Source organism: Corythoichthys intestinalis, chromosome 2 (genome assembly GCF_030265065.1).
Source record: "Corythoichthys intestinalis isolate RoL2023-P3 chromosome 2, ASM3026506v1, whole genome shotgun sequence".
Classification (NCBI taxonomy): Eukaryota; Metazoa; Chordata; class Actinopteri; order Syngnathiformes; family Syngnathidae; genus Corythoichthys; species Corythoichthys intestinalis.
In genome coordinates, this window is record NC_080396.1 from 36587197 (window position 1) to 36608619 (window position 21423).

General features: G+C 41.1%; 1 protein-coding gene across 1 annotated transcript in view; it reads left to right on the top strand.

Annotated features, from left to right (window-relative positions):
- dip2ba (disco-interacting protein 2 homolog Ba) overlaps nucleotides 1-20883 on the top strand; it is a 95375-nt gene extending 74492 nt beyond the window's left edge. The window contains exons 25-38 of the mRNA XM_057859115.1: nucleotides 1760-1840; nucleotides 2227-2350; nucleotides 2457-2578; nucleotides 2657-2768; nucleotides 2872-2981; nucleotides 6479-6609; nucleotides 6695-6863; nucleotides 7064-7234; nucleotides 11463-11524; nucleotides 11595-11652; nucleotides 11729-11803; nucleotides 12997-13171; nucleotides 17789-17912; nucleotides 18079-20883. Coding sequence (XP_057715098.1) covers nucleotides 1760-1840; nucleotides 2227-2350; nucleotides 2457-2578; nucleotides 2657-2768; nucleotides 2872-2981; nucleotides 6479-6609; nucleotides 6695-6863; nucleotides 7064-7234; nucleotides 11463-11524; nucleotides 11595-11652; nucleotides 11729-11803; nucleotides 12997-13171; nucleotides 17789-17912; nucleotides 18079-18331 — 1767 coding nt within the window. The 3' untranslated portion in view covers nucleotides 18332-20883. The remainder of the gene's footprint in view (nucleotides 1-1759; nucleotides 1841-2226; nucleotides 2351-2456; nucleotides 2579-2656; nucleotides 2769-2871; nucleotides 2982-6478; nucleotides 6610-6694; nucleotides 6864-7063; nucleotides 7235-11462; nucleotides 11525-11594; nucleotides 11653-11728; nucleotides 11804-12996; nucleotides 13172-17788; nucleotides 17913-18078) is intronic.
- Nucleotides 20884-21423: the final 540 nt, after the last annotated feature.

The following is a 21423-nucleotide window of genomic DNA, read 5'->3' on the forward strand; positions in this document are numbered from 1 at the left end:
GTCTTCACACATGATATGAAACAGTCTGAAGAGGTGGGCATACAGTTTGTAGTATAGTCGTGAGCACCAGATCAAAGAAAACCTCTACATACCTACTGTGCAATTCTGCAAATTAGACATTCATGAGACTTGTTAAACAATGAAACAATGGACGCTTTATTTGGAGAGTTGGGCCACCAGGCATCATAATTTTTCAGTGTGCAATGAACAGCTTCTTTTCATTCACTTTTCATTCCCTGGGGAGCAGTCATATTCAGATATTCTTCTGCGGCAAGAACAAAATGAATCAAGAAAAGCATAAGGGCCAAACCACCAGGGCAGTTGTGTGTACTGGACTGTCTCAGAAAATTAGAATACACAATATTCTAATTTTCTGAGACAGTCCTGTATATTGTTCTATGTAAAGGACGTCAGCCAAGGTCGGCCCCCCACATTTTTACCACGCCAAATCTGGTCCCCTTTGCAAAAAGTTTGGACACCCCTGCTTTAAATGGTGGATTAATGTACAGGACTGTCTCAGAAAATTAGAATACTGTGTATTCTAATTTTCTGAGACAGTCCAGTATACCCTGTCCATATACTGTTTGAATGTGTAGTTTGGTCAAGACCTTTTCATATTGCTGTCTTACCAACCACCTCTTGTTTTACCTTTGTTCTCACTTGGGGTTGGCTTTTAGCTGTGTATGTGGCCCATAATGATGGTAAGCTTCTAGTCCGGCCTCTGTTACCTTTGCTTCTGCTGTTTGTCGGTCAAAACGTGCTTTCTGCATCGGTAGTAATGTCCTACGGGATGAGCAGTACAAATCAGCTGGCAGGGGTCCACACCCATTTGCTGATAAAACTATGTATGTCCAGTCTAGGTTGGCAACACTGTACTATATAGTTGTTATCTCACGTACACAAGCGCAACAATAAATAATTTAGTCAACTCACCTTTTTGTGATTTTGGTGTGTACCTCTGCTCGCTGTCACGTTGCTGTGTGTGGCATGGCTTTGACAAGTGGCCCAAGCAGCTCTGTCTGCATGACCCGGACCACCACCTTCAAAGCGCTGCCTGCCTCGCGTCCCACTTCCCTACTTGTTAGCCTCTTTGCTTCATGCTCCTTGTAACGTCTTTTACAATTGTCGTAAGCTAACAGACCTACCTCCAATGTCCAAAAACACACTTTTTTTCTTTTTACCTTTTTTTATATACGACAAAAAACGGTGTTTACTACATTCTAGGTGTGATGACCAATTCTTATGATTGCAGTACCACATTCACTTTGTACATAGTCAGTTGAATGAATAACAATGTGTCATGTTGAGTTTGTGTCACGTCGTGAATAGATTTGAAAATTACAAAGAAAATATATGTTGTAGTATATTTAAACATTAAACACTTACATTACTCTGACAGATTTTTTCTGTTGATTGAAAACGATAAAAAAATGTTAGTCCTTGACATTGATGTTCTGGGTTGTAGTTAGGACCGTGAATCTTGCACATCATTTTTCTTTATGTTGGCTATTTTGCAAAGCCCACTGTACGTGGTTTGATAGCAGGTGCAGATGGTCTCAGCATGACCTGGCAAAACAACCCTCTTTTCACACCGCTACAGTCCTTGTGTGTGTGCGTGATCCAGGGAGCATGAACACACAACCGTCAAGCTGTCATTGCGACATTTATAGGGTTGCTTTTGTTTTATGTGTATGTTTTTAAGTGGGATTTGATGTTTTAACAATTCGTCAGTCTAAAATTCTACACCTCTCCTTTTCAGCACCAGTTCTTATCTGATGCACTCCAATCGAGAGCCCAGACCGACCCAGATCATGTTCTCTATGTGCTCCTGAATGCGAAGGTAGAGTTAAAGTACACACGCACAGCCATCCTGTTTTTTTTTCTTCTTCTGCTTCTTTTTAATTTTAGAGCCAAAATTGACAGAAATGTGACTAAAAGAAATAATACAGAAAGCAGCTGATGTGTACATTTAATCTGATATTTGGCTATAAATGTAGTACCTTAAATGTTTTACTTTAAAAGAGAAAAGATTTTCAGTGTGGATTTACATATATGTATTGTGATACTGGTCCTGGAACATTTTTGGTATACCTCATTACATGATTATAAAAATAACTTGGAGTAGTTGTAAAATGATAATGTAGTGTAGATGTATTGCTTTTGCCAGATGGTTAATAATATGGTAGTATAATATAGCTAAATGCACTTACTCTGTTTTGGCTGCAGGGGGTGGCGGTGTGCACAGCCACCTGTGCTCAGCTTCACAAGCGGGCAGAGAAAATCACAGCCACCCTCATGGAGCGAGGAGGCCTCAACACCGGTGACAACGTGGTGCTGCTTTATCCCCCAGGTAAACATGTTAAGAAATGAAATTATAACAAACCACTGAAAATGATGGGTCTGTATTATGATGGGTTATTTTGTCTTGATGTAATATTGTCTTTTTCCTTCCGTAGGCATTGACCTAATAGCTGCCTTCTATGGCTGCCTCTATACCGGTGTGGTCCCTGTGACTGTGAGGCCTCCCCACCCACAAAATCTGGCGGCCACTCTACCCACTGTCCGCATGATCATTGACGTGAGCATGCACCAGCATGGCCATTAAACATATTTCGTCGCGAATGCTTGTTTTTAAAATGATTGCTGTGGTGCCCAGGTGAGCAAAGCAGCCTGCATCCTCACCACTCAACCTCTCATGAGGATCCTCAGGTCCAGGGAAGCTGCCGCCAGCGTCAATGTCAAGACGTGGCCCACCATCATCGACACAGGTGAGCAGTTTGTACTATATGTCTTTAACTGACATCTGGGCAAACAAATGTTGATCTATTTGAATATAAAATGATGCATTTTGTTTGTTTGCTTCCCACTTAGATGACCTACCAAGAAAGCGACCACCACAAATCTATAAGCCCCCAACAGCCGAGATGTTGGCTTACCTGGACTTTAGTGTGTCTACTACGGGCATGTTAACTGGAGTAAAGGTAACGATTTGCATACCTTGATTTTAAAGTGGAAGACAACCCTTTTTTCATGTAGATCTCAGGGAAAAGAATCTTGTTTAATGAATTGTAAAGTAAAAGAATTTAATTTTTCTGCTGTTTAATTAGGGTTGGTATAATATATAAATCAGTGGTTCTTGACTAGGGTTCGATCGAACCCCAGGGGTGAGTAAGCCTCAGGGGTTCAGTGAAGGTTAAGAAACGCAGAGCCCTATTTTGTACACTGACTAAATCTAGGCAAAGTGGTGTTTTAGACCAGGTTTTAGACTGGTTGGTCCTAAATTAACTAATGCTGCAACAATTAATCAATTAACTAGAGCAGGGGTCCCCAAACTTTTTTTCTGTGAGGGCCACATAACTTTTCCCTTCTCTGATGAGGGACCGGGGTCAGTTTGTAACAGAAAAGGTGTGGCGATTGCAGGAGTGCCCAAATGTAAAAATTTATTGTTTTTCAGAAAGCCACAATAATATAACCCTTTCAGGGTTCTTCACGGAACAAGAGTAAATAAAATAAAAATAATAATATAATTTAATAATAATAATAAATAATAATAGCACTATTAATTAAATAGATAATAACCAAATAACCCTCTCTGAGTTCTTCACAGAAAAAGGCCAGGAAATAAATAACCCTATTGAGAAAAAAAAATTTCAAAATGCTTTCTGGTATTGTTCAGGGGGCCGGACCAAATGTGGAGAAAGGCCGTATCTGGCCCGCGGGCCGTAGTTTGGGGACCCCTGAGCTAGAGTATTCGATTAGAAAAAAAAAAGATTTAAATTAAATTTTGCTGCTTTGAGTATTCGTTTAATTATTGTGGCATTGTCATGGTTTATTTTGAAAGTGTTTGCAATCAGTTTTATTGATTTGAGTGGATACACTGCCTTCTTGTCTGCCTCATTTCACATGGCTAAATCCAGCTGCTCCATGTTAAGACCAACACAATGTTAATGTTAATGTTTAATGCTAATGTTTTTTTTAATGTATTCGTAATTTAGTTTATGGGTATATTTAGCCGTTTTTTGTTGGAATATGTGTTCGACCCATTTGTTAAGAGCATTGTTTAAAAAAAAAAAAAAAAAAAAGTTAACGTTTTATAGCATTTCAGCTAGCGGACTTTTGCTATTTAAGTTAGCCAATTGTTCTTTTGTTGTGCATAGATCCTTATTGATTTTTCTTATACCGTTTGAGGCTCAGCTCAGGTATTTTAATTTTTCATGTGACTTATCCGATTACTCGATTATTCGACAAACTAGTTCATCGGTTAATCGACTACTAAAATAATCGATAGCTGCAGCCCTAAAATTAACATTACGTTACATTAAATTTACATGTGCGTTGTTTTATGTCACGAAAACAGTATGTGATGCAAGGATGCGGCAATAAAATGAGAATGTAGACATGAAAACAAAAGGAACAGTGTGAAATGAAATGTGTTGAAACGTGAAACGTAAAAATCAACAGCAGAGGGCAAAATTATTTGTTGTAAATTAGAAATCTGGAAGAAATTTGAACAGGAATTCACTTAGATGCTAGCTTGCTAGGTTTTGAATTCGTTAAAAATGGCTTTATTATGAAATTCAGAAGAGTTCGGTGAATGCACCTGTGAAACTCCTGGGGTTCGGTACCTTTAGCAAGGTTAAGAACCACTGATATAAATGATATATAATACATGTGATGTAAATTTGGTACCGGTTCCAAATAAACATTTTTGTGGCAGTTTTTTTTTTTTTTTTTTTTTGAAAGCAATAAACACATGAAACCATGCTGCCTTGAAATAAAATACACAAAAGAATTGACTGAGTCAACATGTTAACGTTGGTTAGCTAATGCACGAATCACTACTGAAATGCTAACCGTTAGCTGGTAACGCTAATCACTATTTAGGGCGAATTCAAAGCCGACCACATCAGTCCGAACAAGTAACTAATTACCGGTATGCAAATTCTACACACACAACGCAGCATTTATACATGCGTTCAGGCTGTGCTTATTAGTTCAGGTCATGGAGCGGCATCCATCCTTGAGTGGTTTTATGTATGAGATGCTAAATAGAAAGTACATAACTTAACGACATCCGGTTCATCATTCACAATTGATCGTAACTTAACTCTTACAAATAAAATGGTGTAGCAAACATTAAGACACAAAATCTTAAATGGCTCATGAGGAGCCAGTACAATAATTTTGAAAGATTTTCTCTTAAGTTGTATTCAGAATGACACTATAAATTAAAGCAGGGGTGTCCAAACTTTTTGCAAAGGGGGCCAGATTTGGTGTGGTAAAAATGTGGGTGGCCGACCTTGGCTTACATCCTTTACGTAGAAAAATATATTCAAGCAAATTTTAGCAAGCCATTCTGTGTGTCACATTTGCTTTATTATTTTTTATCAATTCATAATTTCAACAATCTCGCAATTAGCCTTTGTGGCGGTCTCTTTCGACTCTCGGCCTCTTGTGAAATACTGCTGCTGTGAAATTAAACTAGCTTCAAGTTGCTTCAATTTCTCGCTGCGTATCTTCCCTGTAATCTTGTCGTACATGTCAGCGTGTCTTGTTTGGTGATATCGCCTCACATCGAACTCTTTAAAAACAGTGACTCTCTCTTTGCAAATGGCAAATGAGGCAGACACAGTTGTTGTATATTTTAGTGAAGAAATAGTCCAATTTCAAACTATCCTTGAAACGTCGGCCGTCACAGTCAACTTTCTTTTTTGTTGTTGTTGATGTTGCCATTTTAGAAAATTAGAAGGGTCTCACGGGGTTAATGTTGCTTAGAGTGCTGCTGCCTTTTAGTGGGTAAATGAGGAGCAGCATTTAATGTGTAAGATACTTCATATGCTTGTAGCAGTACTGCTGACCAATTTATGAAGTCTGTGTGCAGGCCAGACGTTATTCATTTTATGACAGAGGCTGGGGGCCGGATGAAATTTGACCACGGGCCGCATTTGGCCCCCGGGCCGGACTTTGGACATGTCTGAATTAAAGGGAATGTTTTGACTGTGAGTGTTTTACTTATCGGCCCAAGAACCGTTCACGCACCTGGACCGTAACCTGCATCGGATAAACCCCAAAAGATTTCAGACCTTATGTGTAGTTGTAGTTAAAAATAAATAAATAAATAAAAGCCAGTATTTCCAGGAAATTGACAGATGTCGGTTTTATTTCAGACAATCAAATGTGAGTATTCCAGATTACCTGCCCTTTCTCAGGATATTTTTACTACCCATGACGACATGCATCTATGCTCTAGTCTACCGGTGTATATGTGAGCTGGTATAAGTAATGTCACAAAATGGTTGCCCTCGTAAGAAATGTAACATTAATTTCTCCATTTTCAGAGGTTGGAGAGATTTGCAGTTTAGTTAAATAATTCGAGCAACCATCTTTCACATAAATGACATTTATACTACATGCTGTCTTTCCCTTTAAATCACTCCTTTAAGTGAAACGCGATCATTCACTGTGCTGTTCTATTCAGATGTCTCATGCTGCAGTCAGCACACTATGCCGTTCCATCAAGCTGCAGTGTGAACTCTACTCTTCACGCCAAATAGCCATCTGCCTGGACCCGTACTGCGGCCTAGGCTTTGTCCTGTGGTGCCTCTCCAGGTACTATATACAAAAGGTGGCCAGATGATACTGTAACAAGTAGTGTCCTTGTTGCAAAAGTAAATGTGTTTGTTGTGTATGTCAGTGTTTACTCAGGTCATCAGTCAATACTCATCCCTCCCTTGGAGCTGGAAAGCTCACTTCCGCTGTGGCTGAGCACACTCAGTCAGTACAAGATCCGAGACACCTTCTGCTCTTATTCCGTCATGGAGCTCTGCACCAAAGGCCTCGGGACCCAGACGGAGATGCTGAAGGTTTGAGTGCAAATAGTAGCAAATCTCTTCTACATTGCCTGCCTTCTTTGTGTTTGTGATGGGGTACATTTGTTAAAAAACAAACGAGTTGCTTCCAATTGGCTTTTTGTAAGCAATTTTACTCAAGTTGGGATTTCTGAAATATTTAATTCCTGTCAAAGTCCATTTTTGACCGTGTTTGTGCGTGCGCATACTCGCAGGCACGTGGAGTGAATCTATCCTGCGTGCGCAGCTGTGTTGTAATAGCTGAGGAAAGACCTCGACTAGCTCTGACGCAGTCCTTCTCCAAGCTCTTTAAAGATGTTGGCCTGTCGTCACGAGCAGTCAGCACCGCTTTCGGCTCCAGGGTCAACCTGGCCATCGGTCTTCAGGTAGGAATTATAAAGTCATTCATTCGTATTTATGTTTGTGTGTTTGATGTCATTTTACAATAGGGGTGTGACAAAATATCGAAATGGTGATATACAGTGGGGCAAATAAGTATTTAGTCAACCACTAATTGCGCAAGTTCTCCCACTTGAAAATATTAGAGAGGCCTGCAATTGTCAACATGGGTAAACCTCAACCAGGAGAGACAGGATGTGAAAAAACTGAAAATCACATTGTTTGATTTTTAAAGAATTTATTTGCAAATCATGGTGGATAATAAGTATTTGGTCAATACCAAAAGTTCATCTCAATACTTTATGTACCCTTTGTTGGCAATAATGGAGGCCAAACGTTTTCTGTAACTCTTACGAAGCCACTCCTTTGTTGCCCTGGCTGTGTGTTTGGGATCATTGTCATGCTGAAAGACCCAGCCACATCTCATCTTCAATGCCCTTGCTGATGGAAGGAGATTTTCACTCAAAATCTCTCGATACAAATGGCCCAATTCATTCTTCCTTTACACCAGTGCTTCTCAATTATTTTCTGTCACGCCCCCCCAAGGAAGACGTAAATGTTTCGCGCCCCCCCAAACTCTCTGCCGCCACTGTAAATAGTATCATTTGTCTATAAAATTACTATTATAAATACGCATCTGCCTAACATTGTGTCCTTTTTTTCTAATAAAGAAAAAAAGTAACATAGATCAACTTATAATAAAGTATAACTTTATTATAAACATTGTTTTGTTTGTAACAGAGAAGACTTGATGTGCATCAATTTACCTGAATTAAAAAAAAAAATTCACATCCAAACTAAAAAAATACACTCAAGGTACATTTTTGACCATTTGATACAGAAAAATAAAATGTAATAAAATCAGTAAATAATACCAAATTAAAATTGATTAGAAACATTCACTCATGAGGACAATGTGCCAAAACATTTGACCGAAAAAACAAATCTGAATAAAAGGGGGGAAAAGTGTCCTTGGACAGGACAGTTTTTATTTTTGCTGCTCACAGTATTTACCTCCTTTGCAATGATGTGGAGTTATTTTTCAATTAGCATGCTAACAATGCTCACTGGCTTACTGATATAACACTGACAAAGCAGGACGATTGTTGGCAATATACGGCACGTTTTCACTGAAAAAATCAAGCGGCTTAACAATTATTGATTTGGCTTCTTGCTATCTGCTATAATTAGTTTTAGACACAGTAAACAGTGGTCTTTCATCATCACCCACTGTATTAAAAGTCAAAGCTAAAAGGCAAACAGCACGAAAAAAAGCGCATTCACGGCAGCCGAGGTAGAACCGTAGGTGAGGGCAGTCGTCGTGACGATCCCAAGCCGAAAATGGCACTTCTCGGGCGGCGACGTGAGAACCGGACAAGACAGTGGGTCCGGTCGGAAAACGGCTTTCGAAAACGGCGGTGGCACACTGCTCTTCATATCTGTTGTCTGTGTGTGCTGAGTGCTCTTCCTTAGTTCAAAAATACTGCGCGCACTCTGAAAATGAGAGCGCCACTGCCTCCTACTGAGTGGATGTGCAAGTACACTTTATTCCAGTACGGCAAAAAAAAAACAAAAAAAAAACACATAAAACATGTTCCCCGAGGTCACATGCGCCCCCCCTGGCATTGCTCTGCGCCCCCCCAGGGGGGCGCGCCCCACTATTTGAGAAGTACTGCTTTACACAGATCAGTCGTCCTGGTCCCTTTGCAGAAAAACAGCCCCAAAGCATGATGTTTCCACCCCCATGCTTCACAGTGGGTATGGTGTTCTTCGGATGCAATTCAGTATTCTTTCTCCTCCAAACATGAGAACCTGTGTTTTTACCAAAAAGTTCTATTTTGGTTTCATCTGACCATAAACTATTCTCCCAGTCCTCTTCTGGATCATCCAAATGCTCTCTAGCGAACCGCAGATGGGCCTGGATGTGTACTTTCTTCAGCAGGGGGACACGTCTCGCAGTGCAGGATTTGATTCCCTGGCGGCGCATTGTGTTACTGATATCCCTTTCCCACTGAAACTAGTGGGTCAACGCGCGTTTTTCGAAGCCGATGCATCCCACTAGCAATTGGCATTTGGCACCTTTCCCATTTTTAAAAAATTTTTTTTCCCACCCGTCTAAGCCCCACCCCTCCTCAGCCGTGCGTAAGGTGCATGATGTCACCACGCTAAGATGCGCGTCGACAAGTGCGACCGAATTCATTCAGTTCAAGGAAGTTAACAATGCAAAGCAACATGGAAGCCTCCTTTCCGTTTGTGTTCTCTGTTTTCATGCTTTTTACTGCCTGCAAAATGGTCGAAATGCAGCAAAGGATCAACACTGTGCTTGTGCTGAGGCAACGTAGGCGATGTAAATTTTGGTTTGAAATTGAAAGGATTCGTGTACGTCACAGAAGGAGGAGAAGAGCCTTTGTTTCATCTGTTATGGCTATTGCTAACGCTGCTACACCGACTGTTCGCCGAATGTGGATCCGGGCTAGAGCACATGGTTTTTGTTTTTTGTTATGACGCATCACATACTAGCCTACGTCACCACGTAGATTAGGGTGTTGACTGTTGACCCGGGGTTTTGCTTTCACACTGCATGGCGATCAGAGCCAAGGTGATTTTAACGCGGGTCGCTTGGTGGGTTGATTGACACGGGTCGAGGCGGGTCGCTGCACCTTTCCCACTGCCACCAAAAGCCGATTGTTAGCGAGTTGACACGGGTTTTTTGGCCAGTGGGAAAGGGGTATGATAGTAGCCTTTGTTATTGTGGTCCCAGCTCTCTGTAGGTCATTCACTTGGTCCCCCCGTGTGGCTCTGGGATTTTTGCTCACCGTTCTTGTTATCATTTTGACACCACGGGGTGAGATCTTGCATGAATTCCCAGATCGAGGGAGATTATCAGTGGTCTTGTATGTCTTCCATTTTCTAATAATTGCTCCCACAGCTGATTTCTTTACACCAAGCGTTTTACCTATTGCAGATTCAGTCTTCCCAGCCTGGTGCAGGTCTACAATTTTGTCTCTGGTGTCCTTCGACAGCTCTTTGGTCTTGGCCATAGTAGAGTTTGGAGTGTGACTGACTGAGGTTGTAGACAGGTGTCTTTTATACCAATAATGAGTTAAAACAGGTGCCATTAATACAGGTAACGAGTGGAGCCTCGTTAGACCTCGTTAGAAGACGTTAGACCTCTTTGACCGCCAGAAATCTTGCTTGTTTGTAGGTGACCAAATCCTTATCTTCCACTCTAATTTGGAAATAAATTATTTAGAAATCAAACAATGTGATTTTTTTGTTTGTTTTCCCCCCCACACTCTGTCTCTCATGGTTGAGGTTTACCCATGTTGGCAATTACAGGCCTCTCTAATCTTTTCAAGCAGGAGAACTTGCACAATTGGTGGTTGACTAAATACTTATTTGCCCCACTGTATCGTGATACTTTGTATCCCAAAAGGTTATCTATATGCTCCTACCAAGAATCGAGATATTGTTTAAAAAGGTGTCAGTGTCTAAAAAAATTTAAAAAGGAACCAACAAGTTCCTATCAAAATCTTCCACCATAATAGTGTCTCAGTTCACTCTAAGGCTGCATTGAAGATGCTCGACGCCCAATCCATTTAGACTGGGAACATTCGTTCATTCAAAACCAGAGCATTCAGTCATTCTGTTCGATTTTCAGGGCATTTACAGGTCACTTGCTGTTCATTTTAGGGTATTTACAGGTCATTTCCTGTTGAGTTCGAGTCACTGCCTATTCATTTGGGTGATTCCCAGGTCACTTCCTGTTCTATAACTCAAACAGGAAGTGACCCATAAGATTAAGATACCCCCAAATCAACAGGAAGTAACTGAAAATCAACAGGTAAATGACCTTAAATGGCCCAAAATTACCTCATTGCCTAGCACTGGCTGCCACTGACGTCCATAGACATTTAATCCATTTGAAGTGGGAGGGATTTGTTCATTCGCTGCCACCCTCCCACTTCAAATGGATTGGACGTCTACTTATGATAAGCTCATTCCAATTCACAACAGAGGCTTGTTTTTTCTGTTTATTAGTTGTGTGTAGAATGTCCTGGAATGATTTCCTGACCAATATATCGATAATCGTTGTATCGCCATATCGTCAGATCATCGTTATCGTGAGCTTTCTATAGCAAATCGTATCGTATCATGAGGTACCAAGAGGTTCCCACTCCTAATTTACATGTTTGCGTGCTGGTCTTGTTGCAGGGCACAGCTGGACCAGACCCCTCCACCGTCTACGTGGACATGAAGTCACTGCGTCACGACAGGTAACGTAAGCCACTCCTATTGATACATGTTTGACTAACAGTATTGAAAAACCATATTTGGGTCGCTTAGAGTGAGGCTGGTGGAGCGGGGAGCGCCACAGAGTCTTCCACTCATGGAATCGGGCACTGTGAGTGTTGATACGTTATAGAGCGGCACTATATTGAAGAAACAGCAACTAAACACCGAATTTGCTGTAATTTCAGATTCTTCCTGGGATGCGAGTTATTATCGTCAACCCAGAGACTCGAGGACCGCTTGGAGACTCCCATCTCGGTGAAGTAAGTTGATAGAGGGTTGTAGAAGCTCAACTTGACCTTGAGCTGGATTCTAGAAGCTTTTTGTGATTAAAGGTCTTTGGTTTGAATTTTCCGTGACAAATGTTTGTCAAGATAGCACTGAGTACGGATGTATGACTATATTCATGATTGGCATACAGTAAATTCTGCTTCGTGGCGGATTAGGTTTTTCACGTTAAGAATATTCCTAAAGTGTTCTCTCAGAAGCTACGAATTACATGTTTCGTTTATGGCTTTTCGATACGTTTTTTTTCTTCTGGCTTTAGCCGTGGCCACACAGTAGCTGTATAATTGTTAATGAATGGAGCTCACTGACTAATACTCCATGTGATTCTTGGAAGACGCTAAAATATCTTAGCAGATATTGACTCGCTCAACACTTGGGATGCAACGATACAGTTAAGTCACGGTTCGATACGATATCCGATACGAGGGACACGATTTTTTTATTCGATTTCAACACATTTAATGTTCTGAAACAAAAAATACAAGTGTTTTGTGTGTTTTTTAAATGTTTTTTTTATTTTGCTAACAAGCAAAAATAACAATGCCATCATATAAAAATGTGTTATAGCTCATAACATTATAGTGCTTAATATTGTTTTTTCAAGGCAAAGCTGCGCCAGACATTTTAGCGAGAGAGACAGAATTCAGATAATAAATATTGGGAGCTTTTCATTTGGATCGAATGTTTTTGTGTATTAAATCGAAGCGGGTGTATGGAACGGTTCAATATAAAACAGAGTATTATGTCATCCTTACTTAACACACTCGACATCCCCGATTCTCTCATTTGTATGGGACTGAAATAGACACTTAAAAAAAAAAAATTTTTTTTACAATCCCTGGGTATTGGTGAAAGTACAATTTCACTGGAACTGGTGTATTAGATACCTCTCCAAATTTGTGTGCTCAGATTTTTTACAAAATTACTGCGAAGTAAATTAGATATCTTTTAAAAATCATTCTTTTAGTATAAATGCAAATTCCATCTTTAATATTGTCCCTCGATGTGTGAGTGCTGGTGCAGACAAAATACTAAATAAATACCAAATAAATACTATGATGTCTTTGTCCGTGATAAACATGTTTTTGTTGTTTTTCTTGCTTGACTGTGTTGTGTAGAGTTCTGTGTCTGACAAAGAGAAACAAACAAATTTAATTTGTGCGTGCAGATCTGGGTGAACAGTGCCCACAGCGCAAGTGGCTACTACACCATCTATGGGGAAGAGAGCTTGCAGGCGGACCATTTTAACACCCGGCTCAGCTTTGGGGATCCAAACACTCTCTGGGCCAGAACAGGCTACCTGGGCTTCATCAAGAGAACTGAGCTGCTTGATGCTAGTGGAGGTAAGATGCTATTTAAAAAAAAAAAAATTAAAAAGCGAAACTAAGGCTAGGTTCATACCGCAGTTCTTAATGCACAAATCCGATTTTTTTTGTCATATCTGTTTTTTTGGCGTGCCTGTTCAGACTGCCTTTGTCCATTGAGACCGTTCAAGTATTACGCTTGCGCATTAATTCGCAGTCCGACACGCGCTGAGCAACAAGCCCCCATGCACAGAATATCAATGACTACATGCTGGGTGTCATCCGTCATTCCAGTGAGCTTATATTTTGATTTCCAAAAATGGGACACAAATAACAGGTATATATAATGCCCGTTTAGGCTTATATTCAAAGTTTATATGGATCGATAGCATGCAGGCACTGTCCGTACATGTCACACACATATACGGGCAGTTTTCCCCGACTCTCGGCCGTGTAAGCATCTTGAAATATTGGTCATATAGAGCAGAGAGAAAACCGATCATTCTCAGGGTTATCCTAAACCCATTTTAATTTTTTTATGACTGTTGTCAAGCCCGACCCTTCCCAAAAAAGCCGTGTTTAAGGCAAGCTAGGCGCTAACGCACTGCTGCACCGCTACCGTAGCGCGCCGTCTCTCTCGCTCTTTGATGACGTAATTGCTGCATGAATTTTGATTTGGGAGACTTGACCGTTCAGACTGCGTGCGACATTCTGGAAATATGTGGCCCAGATCTGATATAAAGCACATACGAAGTGACCCAGATCGGATTTGAAATCGTACACTACTATGCTACTTGTCCTATTCAGACCGTCAAGTTAATGCCTCACTCGAGTCGGAAAAACACGAAAAAATCAAATTCGTGCATTAAGACCTGCAGTATGAACCTAGCCTTAGGCTAGGTTGCCTTGAACACGGCTTTTTGGGAAGGGGCAGGCTTGACAAAAGTCATAAAAAAATAAAAATGTGTTGAGGATAAACCTGAAAATGATCGGTTTTCGCTCTGCTCTATATGAGCAGTATTTCAAGATTGCTTGCACGGCCGAGAGTCGGGGCAATCTGCCCGTATGTGTGTGTGACATGCACGGACAGCGCGTGCATGCTATCGATCCACAGCAGTGTTTCCCACAAATGAACGAGACTGTGGTGGCCCGCCACAGTCTCGTTTGGGCCCGCCACAGTCTCGTTTACTACTCTACTACCTGCGAGAGCTCGCGCGGGTAGTAGAGTAGCTTTTTAGAGTAGTATTTTATTTATTTATTTATTTAAGAGACGCAAGGGGAACGAGTAGGAAGAATGGGAGAACGAGCGAGATAGCGTGAGATAGCGGTTGCATGTCTTAGCAGCACGCTGTTATTTTTTTGTTATTGTTTTTCTGTATTATTGTTACCACAATCAAGTGGGTAAGCAAATACAGACTTCTCTCCTTCTTCCCCATATCCAGGGCATTACAATAGTTTGGATCGGACTTTTCGGCGAAAGTGAGCGGTGGACGGCCATCTTGGACGGAAAGCAAACTTTGATTGAACTTGCGCGGAGCCCAAAATAAAGCCTTGCTCTATTTTCAGAGCGTTGGTCACAGTAAAATATTTATTAGTTCAAGCAGAGTAAAATGATACATATTCACGGTACAAGAACGTCGTTTCCGTGTCCATCGATTGGTAAGAAAAGGCTGTTTGTACGAGTGACGTGTGGGCGCTCCCGTCAGGGGGGACATTTCGCGTGGAGTGGCTATTTTTCGGCACAACACCGGTGCGCCAACTTCAGACAATTACGGCTGACGAACCTTTGATAAATGTCCCACCCACCCCCCCCAATTTCGCGAGCTCTGGCACACTCGAAAAATGACTCTCATACCTCTCCTTGCTAAGTTAATGGTACCTCGATGTGCGTTTGTGTGGAAATTTAGTTCACGAACAACGGGGAAAAAACTATTCACCTTCTCACCGAATCAAGTAAAAAGTCTTTACACGGCTATTAGAATTCCCCCAGTCCTGTAAATGGGTCAGTTGACAGAAGGACTGTTATTGTTGTGGTAATGTAGTACTTACGAGGGTCAAATAAAAAGGAAAAAGGAGGACTACGACGGCGGTCTGAAACCCGCGGCTCTCGGGCCGCATGCGGCTCTTTAGCGCTGGTTTGTTTTTGTTTTTTTAATGGAAAAAGATGGGGGAGGGAAATATATTTTTTTGTTTTAATAGGATTTCTAGGAGGACAAACATGACACAAACATTCTTTCAATTCATTAATATTGTAATGAAGTTAAACTTGTGGTGGCATCGTACAACAGAGTAGTCACGTGGTGCGCTATAGGATCCACTGAAGGGAAAATAAACATTTAATCATGAAGGCTAATTATGTATTTCTAGCCAACTTAGTCATTTTTATAGTAGGCTAATATAGCTAGTATTGATAATTATAAGGCTTGTACAAGGCTGAATTTTTTGCTGCTCCAGACATACTGTATCAGTTTTTTTTTGTTTGTTTGTTTTTTTGGGGGGGGGGGGGGGGGGGGTGTCAAATATGGCTCTTTCAACAGTTTGGGTTGCCAACCCTGAGTCACTACGAGATGTAAGCCGTACTATTGCTACGAGAAAAAAAGTCACATTATTACATAGGGTAACGTAGCTGTAATCAGCTACGCATTTTACATACATGTACCGTAGCTGAGAGCTAGCTAATGAAATATTTCAAATACATCTTTGTTATGGTTCTTCTTGGGGGAAAAAAATAATGAAGAAAAAAAAAAAAAAAAATTTGCCGTGGCACGACATGGTGAGGCTGTCCGACTCCGATGCATCCCACCACCACAGTTTCAAAAAATCCTATGGGAAACACTGGTCAGAGACCCTCCCACCACAGTCTCCTAAAATCCTGTGGGAAACACTGCACAGAAACTTTGAATATAAGCCTAAACGGGGATTATTTATGTCTGTTATCTGTGTCCTCTTTTTGGAAATCAAAATATGATCACCCTGGAATGACTGATGACAGCCGGCATGTGTAGTCATTTGTTTTGATGCTTCTGCGCATGCGGGTCTTCTTGCTTAGCCCGTGTTGGAATGCGAATTAGTACACATGCGTAATACTTGAACGTTCTCAATGGACAAAGGCAGTCTGAAGAAAAAAACAGATATGACAAAAATCGGATTTGTGCATTAAGACCTGCGGTATGAACCTAGCCATATAGACAAGTTTTTGAGGGACTTCCACATTTTTGCTCGCAACTTTCATTTTCCTCATTCTCTAACCAAAAAACAGTGCAGCTGGTGGCATCACTCATCAAAATCCCTAAAATAAAAACAATTTGGAAATAACGCATCCATCTGCCATTATCACGACCTGGGTGGACAACATGAAGAAATGGCTAAGAATCACCACAACCAAAATGTTTTTGTATGTTACTGATTTAATGGCAGTGGATGGAAACGTGATTAGAAACCTAAAAAGCTCCGAGGCATCTAGTACCTACCTGCAGAGCAAAAGTTGTATGTGTCCTGATACGTGAATATGGGAATTTTGTGTTCATTAAGGCAGATGTGGAACCAAGGCAGTGCCACCACAAAGCAATAACAGGTACAATTATGTTCAATTGGACTACAAAGCTGAGACATCATTAGCTTTTCTAGTTATTCAACGATAAAGAAATGTAAAACACTCATTTACTACAAATCCTACACAGGCTTTTTACTCAAATGAATGGATGCAAGTGTTACAGGTTTTTTATTCGTTTGTTTACAGGTTGACAACACTGTCAGGCAAGGGAAGACAACTTCCTGGGCCTCACAATAACATATGTTGATGAACATGTATCGTGCATCTGCCTTGATGATGGAAGGCTCGATTTTTGCTCCACCTTCATTAATATTTTTCTAATTTATAAATTGTGATTTATTTACCTGTTTTGCACATGCACCAGTTGTTTTGAAATAAAACAAGAAATTTAATCATGTTGTTCAAAAGTTTTATTGCGATCAATATCTGCAAACAAGAATGACATACTATTTTGTGTTTATATTTACATGTGTGATGAGCTCATAACTATAACCAGATGAAAATACCTTGTAGTATTTCCTTGTAACAACAAAATCTGTGTCAGCCCTTCTGCATTCGGCAACTAATATCATTTGTAATTTCCCCTTCGTTTTGGTCACTCAAGTGGGTGGCGTGTCAATCTACACCTCATGTTAACACAGGCTGCACAGATTGTTAGAATTTTGTCCACGGACCATCCACAAAGTATTAAGAACAAACATACAATATTTTAGGTGGATCTTTTAGGTTTAAAGCACATCCTTAACTTATTGTCAACTGCTGGTTTCGATTTAATGCGTATGGCAAGGTAGATCCACACTGGCGCTTTATAGCTACTACCTGGTTGCTGATATATATATATTGGCGCTTTCAGGACTTCACGCACAGCACAGAAAGTCCAGGAGCCTCATCTACATCGTGTTGAATCCATTTTTGAAGATTCCGTGGGTTCCTCTGGTTTTATTTTGCAGTTTTAACTTTGTCTACACACTGCTTACTTCAGCCGCACTTCATGTTTTTCTGTCTAAACCAGAAGTCCGTAGCAGAAAATGTCAAAGATGGCGCCGCCCAGTTTTCGCTCAGCAAACTTGTCTGTAAATGACTTTTTTTCTTTGTTACCGCAGATCGCCATGATGCCTTATTTGTAGTTGGCTCCCTGGATGAGACGCTGGAGCTAAGGGGCTTACGTTACCACCCCATCGACATCGAGACGTCCGTGTCTCGAACTCACCGCAGCATCGCAGAAAGGTATGCTGATTACATTCTTGACATGGTTACACAGTACATTTGCGTGACGCTATGAAATTCAGACGTGTTTGTAGGACCTGTAGATGGCCAAATTTTTACTCACAAGCTCACTGACTACAATATCCAAAGTACTTGGTGGCATCAGAGTTTCTTGGGTTCTCCTCAGTGCCGTGTTCACTTGGACCAACCTACTGGTGGTGGTGGCTGAGCTGAGCGGCTCCGAGCAGGAGGCTCTGGACCTGGTGCCCCTTGTCACCAACGTGGTTCTGGAGGAGCACCACCTCATCGTTGGCGTAGTGGTCATCGTGGACCCTGGCGTAATTCCCATCAACTCCCGAGGGGAGAAGCAGCGGATGCACCTGCGTGACTCCTTTCTGGCCGACCAGCTGGACCCCATCTACGTGGCCTACAACATGTGATCTGAGGGAGAAGAAACATTACGAGCAATCAAATTGGGCTTCCTTCCTCTCTCTCATTGATCATCTTTTCAGTCATAATTTTAAACTTTTCCCCCCATTCATTTCTTTCCATGTCAACAAACCAGCCTGACATGTTTTTTTTATTTGTACCGCCCGCCCCGACACCTTCCAAAAGGACCCTCACTTCTCAGTAGAAGGGCACACCAACTAGAATTACTGAGAAGAGGCGGAACTTTTCTCCTTCCATTGCACTTTAAGTCCTGGCACCTCCAAGTCCACTTCCTGTCTCCACAAGCGGAACACGCCCTAACTTCCATATTAGCGGCTGTCCCAGAGGCAAACGTCCGCTTCAGTATTAACACGTGCTGCCAGCAGGTGGCGTCGTGATACGCGCACAACTGCAACACATGTTAGAAAATGTCCGTCCTGAAAATGCACTTGAATGACAGTTAAGATGAGAGCTAATTGATTGGTGACCATTTAGCTGCTCTTTTTAATGTCCTATCATGAAAACGCCCTGCCAAATATTTTGCTGCAGCCAGCTTGCAATTGCAGACACAAAATTGAGCAGGGTTTTTATTTGACAGCACAAATTGGGGGATTTCCGCACAATCCTTGCACAATAAATGCCTACCAGAGGACAGCTAGCTGCACAATAAGGCCACCTCCACACCCACACGGATAATCACAAAAATATCAGAACTTTAAAAAAAAAGCTACAATAATTACCCACGCCTGGAAAAAGTACAATACATTTGCCCTATTTGTGTTTTACTGACACCTGTTTTCAGGTGCAGTCCTATCTAATTCAAGTGAGCCTCTGTTGCTGTCCAGTTTTATTACCATGCCGACCAGGAGCCAAGCTTGGGCGCCATGACAAGGCGAGCGGTTACTTTTTCACATCTTAAAAAAGAGCCCTCTTGAATAGGAAGTTAAAATATCATTTGTGTTTTCACTGGCAGAAGCAGCACTTTACCTGTGTTAGCACTGCACCTCTACTGACCTATTAGCTTTGACATGATCGTGCTTCCAAGTAGTCCAGCGACTGGTTTCTGACTGTGGAATGGAGCTTCGGACAGCCTAGTTTCCAAGTCATGGGGATGAAATTATGCAAATTTGCTGAACTGGTGCATCACAATCTTATGAAATTCATAAGGGCTTGTTCACAGACAAATTTGGGAAAATAGGCAGCTAACAAAGGATTCATTTTACACTTGATGGCCGTGTTGTGGCTGTATGGTTTGTTTTTTGTTGTTGTTTTTAATTATTATCCGTGTAAGTGTGGACCTGGTTTGCTTACGCTTGACCTAGTGCATTCTCGTTGGAGCCATAGTTTTCTATGGTTATGAAGTCACCGCCCACTTCTGTAGAAGTCCAAATCGATTATATTCCTGTCTCTGTGAAAATAGCCTTGGCATAAATGACAACCGTGTTTCACGAAAAGAAATACAACTGCAATTAAAAATATCACTAATAAGGACAGTGATATTGCACGTAGGGCGGAGAAACCTAAAAATTGCATGTTTTTTTTTTCTTCCAATTTTCTTCCTGACATCATTCTCTGTCATTGCGTCTATTGCTGGCAATGACATGGCAGCCAATAAGTTAAGAATGACTGCTCCCGAAGAGGCACATGACTTGGTCTTTGCAAGCACACTGTCCCATTGAAGTCGGTCCGTTAGCACGTAAAAGCTGACCCATTAGGGTTGGCACCCTGGTCAAACGAGTTGATTATTACAAAGCAGGGCCGAGTTTTTTCACAAGAAAACTCCATTGCTACAGGATGGATTTACGTCATTTAGATATCAGTGAGTGAGGACACAACTTTTGCCTTATTAAAGCCTGTGGAACTTTTAATTTGAAGCTCCTCGAGTCATTATAGGAACTATATTGCACCACGCCGGTTATAGTTCTGCTCAAGCTGTCGTCAAATAGTCCAACGCTTCCTGAATGTCTAACACTGAAAACAAGGTAGGAATAGCTTAATTAACAACAATGTAGGTGATTAATGAGGGTAAGGATGTCAATGTTTATTCTGTATTTTAGGTCAAATACTGTTCTTACTGGTGTTATTGTGTACATGAAAATAGTCGAGACATGACTGATCTTTCATACTTGACAGCATTTTTCTGCTTTCATTTGCAAAAAAAATAAAAAATAACATCAGACTTTTATCAGACAATTCTGGCAGGAACACCATGCACTTTCCCTATTACGGTTTGTTATGTGTGTATGTGTGAATGATTGGCTTTTATGGTGATTTTGTTTTTATAATCATAAAACTGAAACTCATTTAAAAAAGTTTGAAATGTTTATTTTTTATGTCGCCGCCACTGTACTTTAACCCTTCTCATCCAACTATGGAATTTATGATTCAGTATGTCGTAGGGTTTTTGTTGCTCGTTTTCTTAGTGTGACCAACACCACACTGCTTGGAGTGTATGCAACAGGCACGCGAGAAGCACTCATGCGTAAGTGAAGCATTTGAGCCACTTTGTGACTATTCCTCTGTTGTAACTCTTACAATTTTTTAATAAAGTTTTATAATTTAACGTCGGCCTTCTTCGGTGCTATTCTGTTGGGATGTGTAAATGTCCTCCTCCAGTGTCTGGATGTTCTTAAATTGCTTTTCTAGAAGGGATTGTCTTCATTACCATTCATTCCATACATCCGAAATAATTCCGGGCACAGACTGCTGGTGTCTGCATGCTTTTGGTGTCATTAGGAAGCCAAGGGCCCACAATGTATACCTCAACTTTGACTTCTCTCTTCACTATGCATTGTAGAGCTGCAAGCAGCAGTTCGATCAAGAGTGTGATTTCTCTGAAGCTGTCTTGACAAAGAAAAAAATGCTTTCACGCTGTCATTGGATGTGGTTCATGTTAAATAAAAAAGTAAGATACTTTGCCAGATCTTGTCATGTCCCTCCCATTTTTCATGTACATTTCGCAACTAATTTCTTGCCACTTATTTCAATAGACTGGACTTGATTCGCCATCAATGGCAATGAACGGGTTAAATGAGAGAAAACAATCTGCCCTTCGTCTGGTGCTAGTCTCAAAGGATGAGACTTTGGTCACATAGTGAAAGTG